The sequence below is a fragment of the Nothoprocta perdicaria genome, unplaced genomic scaffold (genome assembly GCF_003342845.1).
Source record: "Nothoprocta perdicaria isolate Ctin4 unplaced genomic scaffold, notPer1 scaffold_84, whole genome shotgun sequence".
Classification (NCBI taxonomy): Eukaryota; Metazoa; Chordata; class Aves; order Tinamiformes; family Tinamidae; genus Nothoprocta; species Nothoprocta perdicaria.
Window position 1 is genome coordinate 1,277,038 of NW_020456132.1, and position 15,722 is coordinate 1,292,759.

Genomic DNA, 15,722 nt, shown 5'->3' on the forward strand with positions numbered 1-15,722 from the left:
GTGACATGATTGTAAACAGTTAAGGATTCCTCCAGTGCTAAGCCCACTACAAGCTGGGCCCACCCCCTCCCCCATTATGTACAATACATTCACCAACAACAGAAATTTATTTAAAAAGGCAACAGGTTAAATTCTGTAAACTGGATCCAGCTCCAAAACACACGCGTTAATACTACAAGTAAAATTCCATCATCGTCCTCTTCCACCCTGAAAAATATACCTGAGTTTAGCAGTCAATGAACGTTCCAGTCCCCACCCCCACCCTCCCACCCCCAAAAAATTCCCTCAAACCCTGAACGAGACGCAGTCTCCAGGCATGGAGAGCCACCAGCTTGGGAAGCGTCCCCTGTGGTGGCGAGCCAGCCGCCTGGCTGGCCGGGGCTCTGTCACTGTTCCGCTTCCCAACGCAGAAGCGATTGCGGCGCCGCGTTCCACGGCCCCGGGAAGCTCCGTGCTGCTCGGTGAGGGGAGGGTGGGAGGAAGGTTTGTCCATCCTCCCCCCTGTCCAAATCACATGTGGCTTTTGTCTTCTTGAGGGGCTTCCTTCCTTGGACTAGCTCTGCAAGGGGAAGAACAAGAGTTGGGGAGTTTAGTGGGCAGTTTTATGAAGAAATAGCCTCATGATTTCATACAACTAGATAGCAGTACACTGCAATATTTGTCAGCCCAGGCTATGCTTTATAGACAGCTATGGCAAGAGAGATACCTCCAATTCCTCTGCATACCAGTGACTTGACTTTCCAGCTTACTCCAGTGCTATTCACTCTTAGAGAAAATAATTTACTCCTTTAAATGATAGAAAGGGAAAGGAACCTGCTCTTTTTGGTGGCCCTTACTTGATCCAGAGGCAACGCTGATGGTTTCTGCGGCGTCAGCTCTTCCCGGGACATGGCTGTAGTAGGCATCTTCGGGAAGGGAACTTGAGCCTGATGCATTTGCATTCTGGAGCCAGGTTGAATGGAGAAAGAATTTTAGCACATAAACTTCAAGAATAGATCTCACCTGCTCGGCCAAATGCAAGTGGTTTGTATACAAGCATGCATTTCATGAGCATACTCTTCTCTCTGGCTTTTCCCCAAGATTTTTAAATCCATTCCCATCTCTTCCAGAAGTTAACGTAGTTGTAAGCCACATCTCCCAAATACTGGGAGAAGGAAATTCATTTATCTCCTTTTTCTCCACATCTGCCTTAAAAGGGAACATCTGGGGAACTTACTGAGCTTACTGGGGAACAGCTTACTGTTCAAGTTATGGGGGAACTACAACAAAACAGTGGTAGTATATTTATATAATCTGAACATGGATTTTTTGGTATAGTAGAATTTTCCACTTTGGAATAAAACATGCAAAATCTCACTGAGAATTAATTTGCTTCGAGAGGATTAATTTTTTTGAGGGAAGTTTGAAACAGAGAGCAAGAACAAAGGAAGAGGAAGGGAAAAAGAAGGCAGCATTGAAGTGATCAGAGTTGATCTCAGTAAGCTAACTTCAACTTGTGTTACCTACTCTGCTCCATTTTGAAAAAGATTACAGTGAATTTCTTGCAAAACAGAAAGAGCCCACGTGCTTAAATGTGCAACACTAGACAACACATTAAGAAAATACTGTCAGACACAACTGTGGTACAGGGATGGACTGGACAGGCTAACAGGTCTCCACACTGGCTAATGTTGCTTGTTTGAAAAAGCTGCAGTGAGACTCTCTTCAGAGTCCTCTTACCACATGGGCCTACAAGTAACACGTTAGCATTTCAACAGCACTTGCCAGCTTCTCCCAAGTCGGACCTTCCAAGGATATCCAGCATTTCTTGTCACCACCCCTCCCACCTCACCTTCTTGCCCAAAACACACTCTTACCCCGACGATCTATACAAGTCCTGGGGTGGCCCCCCCATGCCACCTCCACTGCCTCTCTGCTCCATCAGCAAGGCCTGGAAGTGACCTATGTTCTCCTCTCGGCAGCGGTACAGGGGTCCCTCCTGAGAGAGGCCGTTGGCCTGGCCAGGGGCTGGGTGATGAGACAGGTGAGCATTCATGGGTGATCCATACGTCCGGGGCTGGAAATGACTGCTGGGATGCCGGGATGCGTAAGGAGAGCCAGTCTGTAGCATGACCCCGTGAGGAGGGAAAGCCGATGGGCCAAATCCCATGCCCGAACCCAGGGGCGGCGGGGGAGCTCCATAGAGGAACTCTCCTGCTGCCACTGAGCTCTGCCTTTTCGTGGCCGCATTGTGGTTGTCCAAATCAAGGAACTCTTTGGGACTCTCCGGCCTTTCCTGCGATTCGTCGGTCTTCTCATCTTCAGGCGCCAGATCCTGCCCGTCACTCGGAGGAACCTCTTTGGCACTCACTACGTCCACGCGGTTCGGCGAGGCCAGGGCAGCGCTCAGGGCCTCACAGGCCTGCAAGCCGCCCCGCTCAGGGAAAGGGGGTCTCGCCAGCGGCGGGTGGGCAGGCGGGTGCCCGCTGGGGCTGGCCTGCGCGTGGAGAGGCCTCTGCCAGTCCGAGTAGCCTTGTGGACAGGCATAGTAGGGAGGTCGCTGGTAGTGGTGGTAGGAGGGCTGGGGCTGGGGCTGGTAGGGGTAGGGCATGCCCTGGTGGGGCCGGTACCGGGGAAAGACGCCGGGATGGGCGTTGCTCGGCTGGAAGCCCCGCGGTGGAAAATGCTGCGCGGGAGACACCGGCGGCGCCTTCCCACCCATGACAGGGCTGAACCCCTGCAGGCCCGGGTTGATGTGGTAACGGGCGGCTGAATTTGGGTATTCCAAGCTGGGCATGTAGAGAGGGTGGAACTGGTTCGGGGCGGCCCCCATGGAGCCCGCATCCATGGCGGGGAGGCCGGTGCTCTGCCCCATGCAGGGCACGGCTGCGTCAGGCAGCGCCTTCCCCGCGCCGCACAGGGGCTTCTCCATGAGGTTGGCTGCCAGCCCCTTGCCCTCCGTGCCACCCGAGGGGGGCCCGTCGCCCACAGCCCCGTTCTCGGCCACGGGCCCTCCTCTCTCAGCAGCGGGCACGAGGTCCCTCACGCAGCCCTGGGCGCCTGGGCTGCCGTAGGAGCTCTCGGCCGGCCACGCGCTCTTGTTGGGCATTGCCTTCAGGTCGTGTTTCGCTCCGGAGCCGTCTCCGTCCCCATCCGGAGGCAAGGTGCGCCGGGTGCACTCCATGGGCAGCGGGGCTTTGGGATGAGGTAGGAGTTTGGCGTAGGCCCCGTCGGGAATGCCGATGCACTGAGACTTCTCATCCACACTGGTGGGTGGTTCTACTGGAAAGAGAGAAGGGAAAAAGTTGCTCTTGGGTCTAATTTTGGACATTAGCCCCCCGTGCCCAATGCACATGTGCTTACTCATGCTCACCCAAAACAAGTTTGCCAAAGAGCAATGCCTGTCAGTTTAACCAGCTATACCAAAATAACCTCACAACATCTGCTTTTGGTGGGACAAGCAGCAGCCTCTGTCACTCTTGAGTCTCAACAAAAAATTTTTAGGCAGCGTCGTCTGACAAATCCCTAATATTTTGGATGGAGAAAGCATCCTCCTTTCTTAACTGGGTAAAAATGGAAGAGAACAAGAATAACTTTCAAAAAAAATCATTTTGTTTTCCCTAAAGCCCATGTAAATACTAGAGGGTCTCTGATAAACCATCCTCTACTCAAACATCTCTCAGGGGCTGTCAGGGCATGGCACTACACAACTGCTAGACAGATTCTGCGGGATTATGGCCTCCTCCCGCTTCTGACATAATTTTTTTCTTTCAGAGTTCCTTAAGGATTCTTGCAAAGTCAGGGAACCTTCAATAGCTAAAAATTCTCCTAAGGTGGCAGCTCTGAATCCACGGTCTGAATCCACAGCATTGCCTTACGATACAGATCCACAATGACTTTGCAAACCACCAGTTAATGGCACCTCCACCAGACCAACATCACACAGGTGGCTTTGGTTTCACACACGGGTGTGCAGAGGCTGCCTAATGGAGAGGAGGATTAGGGAGAGACCATAATCTCCATGTAAAAGCTAAGGAGTGGAGGTAACAACAGCTTGACTTCGGGCTCTGTAGACCTTTCTGGTCTACAAACCCTGCCTGCCCCCAGCTTGGGCAGAAGCACTAGCACATAGCAAGATCCTGCAGAGCCACCAACTGCCATCTTTCAACCAAATGTGATTTGGAGATGCAGCTGCTGTGCCCTGTAACCACTCAAAGTCCTCCCTCTGCCTCTGTTCTATATCTAGCACAGTTATATGATAATGAGCTTTAAGCAATGCCACACAAGGAAAGAGTTTCCTCTTAGTGCAAGGCACACAAGGGATCGATAAAAGATACGACGTTTTTGATCTCTAGTTTACCAGTTAAAATTAATGAAAAAAAAAAATCTTTTTTTTTGATCTTTGGGGTTTTTTTGATCTTTACTCTAGGTTTGTTTTATTTTTAAGGTTTTTTTGATCTCTAGTTTACCAGCTAGAAATGAATGAAATTCAACTGGAAGGAAACTTGTGGTGGCACACACGACACACTGCCATAGCATCAAAACTGACAGGGCTGTTGCATGGTTCTGACACTTCTCTCTTGAGGATTTTGAGACGTTACGCTCATGAGGCCCACGTGCATTTCAAGGGGATGCCATACTGACATATACCAAAATCCTACCTAACTCTTTGCAGATTCAATTTTTATATTAATGCCAACTGATCCCTAGAAGCATTACAGACTGTGCTCTGCATTTGCCCCCAGTGGCAGACTGAAAACTGCCAGGTATAACACAGAGAGGAGACCTTTGGCAGGCTACTGCTGGTGCCCTGGCAGACAAACAAAAAAGCCTTGGAAAAGTGCAAGTCCAAATAAAATCATGTTGGCAGAGAGCGCTTTTGTGCATCTACAACACTTAAATTTGGGGCCCTCAGAGTTTAGAGGGCAACAGCAGGCACGTATTCCCCAAGAAAGCTGGTCTGGAGGTGCTTCCTCCTCCTCTGCAGCCCAAAACACACTGGGCACAACCCGCAGCCTGACAGTGCAGCTCCTTGCTCCCCGAGGTGCATGCGTGGCTCCTTGTGGAGCCCTACTGCACGTTCACACACAGTGAACGTGCGCCGAGCAGCACAAGGATCCAGGCAGCTGCTCTTCAGCTCCTGAACGAGTCCCGGCAGCAGCACGGACAAGAGGAAAAACCTCTTGACGGCCTTCAGCCAACGTCCCTCTCCAGCAAGAGAGGATCCGTGGGCAAAGGGGGAATCAAAGCACGGTGCTGCGTAGCGGGGCGAGGAGCAGAGGTGCGGGGCAGGCAGCGGCGAGGCGGGTAACACACACAGGCTACACGCAGGCAGGGGCTGCCTGCGCCGGCCGAGGGGCTGGCCGTGCCGGGGGTTACCTTGGCTGCTCTGCGGCTCCAGGGCCTGCCCGGGCTGCTCCTGCGAGCTGCCGTTGCCCAGGGCGGCCTTCGGCGGCTGCGTGCCGGCGGCGGCGGCGTGCGGCAGCTGCGGGAAGGGGCCGGGCAGGTGCGGCGGCGGCGGCTGGCGGGGCTGGTAAGGCACACCCGGCGGGCACACGCGCGACGACAGCTGCTGCATCGCGATCATCTCCGGGCTGTCCAGCATGGAGTCCCCACCCGGGCACCCTCTCTGAACCTGAGGCGGCCCCCCAAACAGGGAGGCTGGTGGCTGCGGCATCCGCTGGCCGGCGGCTTTTCCGGGCGGTCTGATATATCCTGAGGGAGGAACTCCATGAGGTAGGAAATTCGATTGCTCAGTCCACTGGCTGGGAGGCAGAGGGGGCCTTATGGCCCGGGGGTCCATCATGTGGCCCAGGGCGCGAGGCTGGAGAGAAGGCCCGGGTCCCAGGGCGGGTTTCTCCTCAGGCGCCAGGGTGCCCTGGGTGGCAGCACCGTGGCTGCCGTTCCACAGCGCCGGGTGCGCACGGTTCAGGTACTTGTAGGGCCTGTACATATGGCCTGGGGGGACGTCCGAGCTCTCCGGCGGCCGCAAGGGAGGCCCGTTGTGTCTCGGAGGAAGAAATCCCTGCTGGAATTGCGCCGGCGGGTACACAGTGTCGGGAGGGGGGCCGCTCATCCGCCCCAGCTGCAGGGCTGCGGGCCGGGGGCCCAGGCCAGCGACGTGTGTGGGTCCTGCACACCCCTGCTTCTCGGGGGTGGCCAGCCTATGCCCTCGGTGCTCGCTCAGCCCCACGGCCGGCTGCAAGGTAGAGAGAAAGGGTGGGTTTCAGTGAGAGCCACAACAAGAAACAGGAAAGGACTCGTGGTGCCAACTGCACATTCCTAGGAGGAGTGAAGCCACCAGTGTGGCCTCTTATGAAAACGGACCGCAGAATTTCTGAAAGGTTTTTACCTGCATGGCAAAGTGCTGGTGCTGCTGAACCGGATCTCCAGGATGGGGTTCTGGGACTCGTGGTGAGCCATACAACTTAGTGGGATCTGATCCACGCAGAGGGCCAAAAGTCCCTGGCACAGCTGGTCTCTGGGAGAGGCGTGAGGAAAAGAAATGAAACCACTCTTGAGATGCAGCAAAGCAAAGGAGCAGCAGTTATACATAAGGACAAACTAGGACTGAAGGAATGTCACAGAAAAGCAAAGAGGCATTTTGGAGATACCATGATAAACCTGGGGACATCCCTACGAGACAACACAGCTCCCTACTGAAGAGTCACCCTCATTCACATCCCAGCCACGTGTCTCTATGCTCAGGCCTCTGTACATCCACCTCTCACCTAACTAGTTGGAAACAAGCAAGAAGATTGGAGAGGGCAGTAGCTTGCTCCAAGGAGAGGGGCAGATCTCAGGGGTATGGATTCATCAGAAAGTGAGCACAGCGAAGGGGGAACATGCTGGATGTCTTGCAAAATACTTCTAGGCTCCACCTCTCATGCTGGCTACCACTATTTGCATCACAAGGGTCGCTCTAATAATTTTGCTCGACTTCCACCTTCAAAAAGGGAGTCGATCGGATCTCTGAGGAGCAGCTGATACCGCAGGCCACACATCACTGACACCAGACGTCACTGGATAAATGGAAAAGTCTGTAAAGGATGGGTGAGGAGCAGCCCGTAAGGCAGGCGGAACAGGTGGCACTCAGAAGAAATGTCAGGCTCAACAGAGGTCACTACGGCTGTCCAGGGTGGCCTTGTGTTTAGTTTTGTTTACTGCTTTTATAAATACTCAAAGCACGAAGTGCAGTAGCACACAGATGGCACAAAGTTACCAGGCAGCCGTAAACAATCGAGACAAAAGACAACTGGCTTGTTCAGCATCATAAAACGGAGGCTAAAGGAGGGGATGGGACTGCTTTATAGGCATAACAGGGTAACTTGCCAAGGAGAGGAAAAAGGTGGGGGACAGTGCTGGCCCATGCACACATGGGCGCACGCTGGCTAAGCAAGAAGTCAGAAGACTAGTCTCAACTAACGAGGCATGGTTTTAGAACTGCCTCCCACTACCCTTAAGATGGAGTGTATTATTCCCAATCCTCTTTTCACCATAAAGCTACTTGAAGACCTGGGAAGACTGAGGTGAATCAGTGCAAATCTAGGGGCTGAAAAGCTTAACTTCTAAAAATTAGTTTTGACTCTCAATCCCTGAGGAAGGACTCTTGTCACACAGTGGGGGAATCTAGAGGAGAGAGCTTTATTTTCCCTCTCTTTGCCAGATGGATGCAGAACAACAGGCACCACTCCTTACCATCTGCCCGGGATGCGGCACGGGGCTGGGCATGCCGCCGTACTGCAGCGGGCGAGGGAAACCTCGTCCATTCGAAGGGCCCACTTCCCGAGGATGCTGCATTGTGTTGCCACTGGGATCCTCTGCAGAGGACGAGGAGAAGGACGAGGAGGAAGAGGAGGAGGAAGCAGGAGCCCTGGAAGTAGCTCGATACGGCGGGGGTTTCCCTCCGTTTTCCAGGCGTTGCTGCCGCTTGCCTGGTCCCTCGGGATCGCGCGAGCGAGTCCAAACGCTGCCGGCACTGGAGCGGCCAGTCCTGCGGCTCCTCTTCTCCCGCCTCCCATCCTCTCTGATCCAGAATTCCTCATCGGTGTCTCCATCTTCCCCAGGGAAGTGCTTCATCATTGCTCGGTGGAAACATCTCTCCAAGTTGTAGGCCATTTTGGTATATTCTATAGTCAAAAAAACCCAAACAGCAACATCAGAGACAGCATCTTACATAGAGAAGCCATTACACAACGTCAGACTTTCCTCATCTCTAATGGTCCTCATTCAGCAAAATTTGTAGGAGCAGAATATGTTTTTATCTGAGAAAGACTTCAACCCACTTTGGTTCATGTTCTCAAAGTCAATAAGCAACACTCAGCACCAGATCTGTTCAGTAACCTCAGTGGAGGAGAGGCACTTAGGCATGACAAAATAGCATTAGTGGCCTGATTTGCACAGTCAGCATTAACCTATTGTTCCAGAGCTGTGCCAAGATTTACACTATGATAAACACTGCCTCTGTTTGCAGAGATGCATGACCTGCACAGTTAGCCAGCCAGAGAGCTGAGAGAAGAAATGTGAATTTCCAGCAATGCTATTTGATTATAGTCAGGGGCTTTTCTTGGGCTGGTTCAGATCTCCATCGTATGCTACAAAATGGAAAAATCAGAGAGATTTCTCTGTGTGCAGCTTCTAAAGCACTAGCTGACCCTGACACAAAAGCTAGTACAAATGCTACTGTCCCCAATGTGTCATTTCCACCGGACAGTTCTGCTCAGAGAGGCTCACGCTTTTCACTGAAGTGGATAGGAAGGAAAAGACATGTGTGATGTGTTAATGACAAGGCCTTGAAACAAATGACTTCAGAGTTGTTTCCACTGAACTATCCCAGAAGAGTCTCAGCAAAAAAAAAGTAAAAAATAAAGAAAAAAGAAAAAGAGAGAGAGCGAGAGCAAAGAGCTCTCCTTGTGGCAGCACTGGAATGCTTTTGCTTGGGGCCCACTCTGACAAGCTGTGTAGCTCAAACCACCTTCCTTTTCAGGGTGGTGCTGGTGAGACACAGCCTGCAATGATGACCCACCATCTGGGGATTGATTTCTTACCTAAGCAATACACAGAATTTTAATTGGCAGAGCAATTAAAGCAGGGTTTCCCATTAGCAGGCTCATGCTGTTCATCCAATAGCCAAGGAATCCAAACCCCACATTTTCCATCCAAATGGCTACATGCCTGGTGTATTCCTCACTTTTTTTTTGTGTGTGTGGTATTCAACAAAAATGGGGGGCTAATCATGCTCCTATGCTCCATGAAGTCTGCATTACTAACATATTATTGAGACAAAGGAGCACACAAGACACACGAAGACACATAAAGGAAAGAGCTCACAAATAAACAGACTTCCCTCTCTTTGCACCTTCTGGCTTTCTCCACCTACCACCTTAACATGCCAGACCCAAATTCAGCACAACTGTACTAGAAACCTGGCTGAATCCCCAGGTCTTCTTAACTGAAGAGCCCCTAATCTCTCTTCCCATCACAAACATCCTGAAAGATCAATGCTTGTGTTGAGTCACTGCTGCAAACAGATAAACTTAACTTAGCAGTCTTACCGCTGCCTTCACCATTGTATTTTAGACAGTTCCTGAACATGGTCTTCATATCACCCACAAATTCCTCCTTGGTGCAGTACTGGCCTCCATTCAACTTCTTCTCCATGCTGGAGATGTCCATAGGGGCCTGAAACACAATAAAAGCTCTTTTCAGTTACAGCAAAAGCAGATGAGCTCACAAAATTGCATATATTACTAGTTTTCTCATAGAGATGAGAGCAGCTTTTGCTCACCATCCAAGAGATGCAGTCTCTTGCCTTGCATTTACTACATTTGTAAGGCCAGAATGGACTTCTGGAGTTGTGCATGTTGACTGTGAGGGTAACATACTTCCCAAAACATCAAAACACTACCCAAATAGCTGCACCCCAGTCAAAGAACATCAGCCAAGTTGGCTGCACGAGCCCTACCTTAATGATCTGGTAGTAGTTTGGAGCATATGATTCATCGACAGGTTCCAAGAAAGGCCAGGAGTCCTTGTGAGCCTTTACCACATCTAGAACTGGCAGTACCAAGAGAAAGGCAAACCATTACACATTGATGCCCAGGGGATTATCGTGCTCTTGAAGACTCATGCAAAGCAGAAAGCTGGGCTAGAAAAACTGACCTTTATACATGGCTGTGAACTCATCATCCAGTTCAAAGCTGTAATGAGAAGTGCAATATTAAAGATACCAACTTAGGACATATAAGACATATCCCTCTTACCTCATCTTCCCTTCCACCCCATACAGAGCACAGACCGGCCTTACCACAAAGGCTCCTCTAGTGTGCATCAAACCCTGACATTTCTCAGCCTCTCCTCTGTGCTTTCCAACCTTTCTTTTAGCTCATTCTCGTGAGTGACCATACTCCTGTCTGCCCCTACCCACTGCCCAGGCTTCAGCACACAGCTGTGCTGTTTATCCAGCTGCATACTCACAGGTCCTTGGTCCTTCGCTCCTCCCTGGTAGGAGAACTGGGATCTAAGTGGGAAAGCTCTGGGGGAAGCTCTTTGCCCTGTGCCAGCAGCCAGGCCCGCTCTTCACGAAGCTTCCTCCTCCTGGCCCGTTCTGCAGTGGGGAAGACAGGTGAGAAAATGGTTCAACAATCCTTGTCAGCAATATCCTGCAGGGAAAACTAACTTAGCTCCTGTAATTCTCAAGAATACCACTGAAATGTTCTTATTTTTCCAGCAAAGAAACAGCAGCTTAGTGTAGAGTGGACAATAAACACGTCTCTTTACTCTCTCTTGACCCTACCACCAGCAATGTTGGTGCATTACTGCGATACAGCTGCTCGTAGCCAGCTTCCAGAGAGATTCCTGCCCATGGTGTGGCACAAAGAGGGACATTCAAGGCACAGAGCAGCACTATGGAAACAGCTGTCTTGTTACACGACCACCCTTCAGCTGCTTGCTGTGCAGCTATAGGGCATACGCACTCGTCAGCCAGGTGAACCCAAGGCAGCTGCCTCCGTGCTGAAGCGGATGAGGAGTGGGATGGAGGGAAGGGTGAAGTACTTCCACCAGCTTGGTGACAATGAATAACAGGGGTCATTAACATCTGCTCTCATTAGCCCCAGTTTTGGAAGATTTGCTCAGGTAGGCCTTCTAGGCCAGCGGCCAGAGGGAGGCAAGTTGCCACCCAAGAGGGCCACTGGGACAGCTCTGGTTTAAGAGGAGAGAGACAGGAAGAAGCAACGCTAGTAACAGAACCTGTAGCTTGCGACCAGGCAGCTGGCTAACAGATTGCTTCAAAATAGAAAGTTTATGGGCTCTTATGAACTTCATTTCCTCCTTCTTAGAGGAAATCAGAATTCATTTGAATCGCTAAACACCTGCAGTTGTACCAACTTTCTGTTGAAGTCGGTGGAAATACAGCTCAGGAGGACAGATGTCGTAAGAGTTACAGCACAGAAAACAGATCCCAGCAGGGGAACACCCAGAAGGAAAGAAAGATGAGGGAGACTCGGCTGTTACCCTTTAACTGAGGCTACACCTCAGAAAAATGCCAGAGATTCAAGAGGCTCCAGTGCTAGTAGGAGATTATTAACTTGCTCTCTCTGCTAGTCAAAAGTAAGTGGCTTGGGGGTTGAGTGGAGAAGGGCAAGAAATCTGGGAATGGGCACTTCCAAAATGTCCCCATCTGCATGCTTTTACAGTCCTTACTCCTACATGAAGGCTACCGCTCACATAAGCCTTCTGCTTCTAAAGTCTTCCAAGCTTCTTTCGTAGATACTAAAAACATGCAGACACTCCTTCCTTGCAGAGGAGTTGATGGCCACACCTTGGGACCAGGCACAAAGCAAACTGATCTGTATTCTGGGAGGGAGACAGTTATGTTGCAATAATACATTGACGTGGCCACCAGCAGCACCACTGCGAATCCTGGTTTGACTCCACAATAACTGCTTGCTCCTAAAGCTTGCCCTGACAGGATGAGGGACACTACCTAGGCATAGCTACAGAGGGGCCATTTCTAGAGTGGTCCGTGGCCGCATATGACAAAGACTGGTACAAGAAAGGACAAAATCCCTTTTACAGAAGTCTGGGTAGCACTGAAGTTGGGAGGAGAGGGCTCGCATCTCATCTGCCTCTCAGTATTTGTCAGCATCTACTAGGACATTTAGTGAGGAGATGTACAACATAATTTTTGCTATCTGCAGTTTTATTAGAGCCAGTGCAAGCACAAATCCACACTGCATGCTTCTTTGGTAGAATTAGCACTGTTTAGATGACACTTTTATAGATGGCTATGTGAGAAGCTGAGAAAATCTTGCGACAAGGATTTGGGTGGCAAAAGTCACATCTCATGAAAACAACCACAAAGCTCCCTGAGGTAGATTTTAGAAAGCCATCAATGCCTGCTGAGGACCTGGCAAGGTAAGCTGACATGGACAGGGAAGTGCTACCACATTACCAGGCTCGAGAATCACTGCGGTTACTAGTAGGTCTCTCTACCACTGCAAGTAATTAAAATATCGTGTTAAGATCACAATTGGCAGAGCTCACTCTCATGGTGGCCTAGGTTGGTTACTCACCAGCTTTCAGAAACTAATCAATACCCTAAAAAGGGCCACAAATAGCAAGGAAGTCGTATGTGTGAGTGGTAACATTATAACAGCATCTGGAAAGAGAACTGGAAAACTCTAGCTTGCCAATCTGGTAGAAATGGAGAAAGCTGCTTTAATGCATAAATTCAGGCAGTAGAGATGGGCCCTGCAGCAGTCTCACTACCCAGGGCATGCACTGGAGTGGGGGGAAGTGAAATCCCAGACTGAAAAGAGGAACATGGCCTAAAAACAGACATACAGTCTAAAATTCAGGAGCAGGTGAGCACTGATGAAGTCTTACCGAAAAGCACAAATATTTCACCCTGTGTTTCACATCTACCCTCTTACAGAGTATCATAAAAAAGTGATGCTAAACCCCAAACAGACCACGAAACACAAGAAAATCTTTGCAACCCTAAAACCTCTATTGGTGGATGTCCAGTTTTAACAAGCCTAACAAATGACTCAAATCACTTGCTGTCCACTGCCATCAAAGCAACTGCTAATGGATGGCATGTTTTATATTAAAGCAAGATGGTTAAGTCGTCAAAGTTTAACTTGCATAATTACTGATTAGAGGGATGAAAACTACCACACTGATCTAACAAAACAAGTCAGCCATTTAAATAAACTTTCCAAACAGCTTTTACACCAGGTTAAAAGCAGAATTCTCCTGATTAGCCTAAATCGACTGGAGACAAGTTTAGCTGAAACTGAAATAAACTGTTCAAACGAAAATAAAAGCATCCCTGCCAAGAAAAGCAGTAACGTATGCTGAATTGGCTTAAAACAAAATACTCCAGTGCCAGTTGCTTGAGTGGCTCTGGCAAGCGAGCACGCAGCAACTGCAGTGTAGTGATGCAGTGACTGTCCTCACCCAGAAAAGGACATGGCTGAGAGCAAGCAACACCTCAGCAAGTCTGAATAATAGGATTTATCCTTTGAGGCTCTTCTGAAACTTCGAAATTAATTTTGTCTATACACATGAGGAACTAAGTGCAGGGAATAAGCAATTTGCTAAGTGAAACAGATATCTGTGGCAGATCTGGTTTTGAGTTTCTGAGTTTATTGCACCAGATTCTGAGTTTAAAGCACCAGATTAGCCAGGACTGGCAACCAGAAATACATGAAGGCCAGGCAAGTAATTGGATTTTCTAAAGGTTAGGAAGGTAAGCAGGTAAAATAAACTATTCTTAGATCACATCTGCTATCAAACATCTGGTGGCAAACTGATTTGTCTTGGAAAGTTTATGGGGTTTATATGAACTATTTTTTTTCCCCGATTACTTATCCACTTACAGGTTCACAACACTGATACCCTCGTGCGTTACCAGGACGGGCTTCTGAAGATGTTCAGTCTTTTCCTGGAACTGCAACAACCCACCAGTTATGGTGGCCAAAGCAGCACATAAAGGAATCCCTGTACAGGAGGCTGACAGAGGGAAGGTGGTCAGGAACAAGCCTTCTCTTTGATATCAGCCCCTACAGGTACTGGCTGAGTGCCTGGTGTCCATGAGTCAACACGACATATTCAACACACCAGGAGAGTTTCTTGCACAACGCTTGCACAACTTAGCGTTCAATGTAAAAACAACAAAACCAGGCCTAAGCCCTGAAGTTCTCACTTTCCTGTGCTCTAGTTGGCTCAGTCTCCTCACGTCTAGTTCTCCATCCAATGAGGGTGGTAGTAACATGAAAATACTGCTCTTGCTATTCGTGTACCATTCCCTTCCCTTCTTCCCCCCAAAGAAGTTCTCCTTTCACCATGTATTGGGTCAAAAGGACCAAACGTTATGCAGCATGAGCAAGGCCAACAAAACCTGCACATGGGAAAATCCACGAGGACCCAAATGGGGAGAGGGGAGGTACGAGAGCTGAGGAACAACATCAATATGGTGACATGAATGGCAGGAGAAAGATAAAGCTGTGGAAAGGGAGAAAACAGGGATGATATGAGGAAGAAGGCACAGCTGAAGTGCACGCCACACTCAACACTGAGGGAGACGGACAAGGAAAAAGAAACTACACGCAGGGCAGCAAGGCCAATTTATCTGAGATAAGTCCAAGAAAAGATATTCTCGTTAGCACATCTGGTAAGTGAGAACACAAATGACAGATCTTCATTCAAGATCTTAGGCCTGGCTCTAGGACTCCCACCTCCGGTTCACACTGGCTCGCATACCTTCCACTGCTTTGACCTTCTCTTCCATCTCTCTCTTCCTCTCCTCCTTGAGCAGCTGCTCTTGCTCTCTCTTTTGCACTGCTATGAGGATTTGGCGCTCCTCCTCCTCCTCCCTGCGCCTTTGCTTCTCCATCGAGCTCAGCACGTTCGGGCTCACCTGTAACAAAAGAAGTGCGCGGAGAACTGTAACACGCTGGCTTAATCAGGCCTGAGCAGAGGCAGGCTTACTTTGGGAAGTTAACAAAACGCAGGTAAAATGAATGGCTGGAAAAAAGAAATGACTTGTACAAATGTGTTCTCAGATGAAAAAGCAACATGTAGAGGAAAATTATTTGTGATGCAGTGAAACAGTATTGATCCAGGAGGGGAAAAAAAAATTAGTTAGCCAAACTGTCATCCTGCCAGGAATGTAACATGGAGATTTGCCTTCCAGGCAAAGGCTCCGGGCTGTACAACCCCTATATGCCTTCCAGCTAGTTGAGTCATTGTCAAGTGTGAGCAGAAAGGACTCCCCTACCAAATCTATCTTTGCTATAAAACACACAATACTTGGGAGAGGAAAAGAGACTGGTACTGCCTGAAGTCAAAGTATCCTTCAGTGTTTTCTTTTCTTATTCAAACTAAGGCCTATCATAATTTTGTGCACTAATCTGTCCTGAACGGGCTCTTACTTAATTGTTTGAATAGTCTTCCTGCTGGGACACCTGACCATTTTTCTCCTTCCAGCACGTCTGCTCCTTTATTGCCACATTTCCTTACCTCCCTACTGCCAGCAGGCTGTAAGTGTGGTTTTGATCCTACTTAGACCACAGACTTCCCAGACCAGGAATCGCCTGCATCTATTTCTCCAATAAATTGCTCAGTTTGCATATGGTTTTGTGGAATTACCTTTATCAGATTAATTTAATTGTAAGACAAAAGAGGCAGGCATTTGCCAGCCACTCCCACCTCTGACTTGTGCAAAATCAAGGTAT

At 49.5% G+C, this 15,722-nt stretch overlaps 1 protein-coding gene across 1 annotated transcript in view; it reads right to left on the reverse strand.

Annotated features, from left to right (window-relative positions):
• Positions 1-390: 390 nt before the first annotated feature.
• Positions 391-15,722, reverse strand: part of LOC112958335 (cat eye syndrome critical region protein 2) — a 45,629-nt gene continuing 30,297 nt past the window's right edge. Inside the window, exons 8-18 of the mRNA XM_026052156.1 lie at positions 14,749-14,905; positions 10,456-10,585; positions 10,141-10,178; positions 9,944-10,035; positions 9,534-9,660; positions 7,678-8,108; positions 6,332-6,460; positions 5,359-6,178; positions 1,857-3,261; positions 837-942; positions 391-559 (exon numbers count right to left, since the gene is read on the reverse strand). Of these exons, the coding sequence (XP_025907941.1) occupies positions 554-559; positions 837-942; positions 1,857-3,261; positions 5,359-6,178; positions 6,332-6,460; positions 7,678-8,108; positions 9,534-9,660; positions 9,944-10,035; positions 10,141-10,178; positions 10,456-10,585; positions 14,749-14,905 (3,441 nt within the window). The 3' untranslated portion in view covers positions 391-553. The remainder of the gene's footprint in view (positions 560-836; positions 943-1,856; positions 3,262-5,358; positions 6,179-6,331; positions 6,461-7,677; positions 8,109-9,533; positions 9,661-9,943; positions 10,036-10,140; positions 10,179-10,455; positions 10,586-14,748; positions 14,906-15,722) is intronic.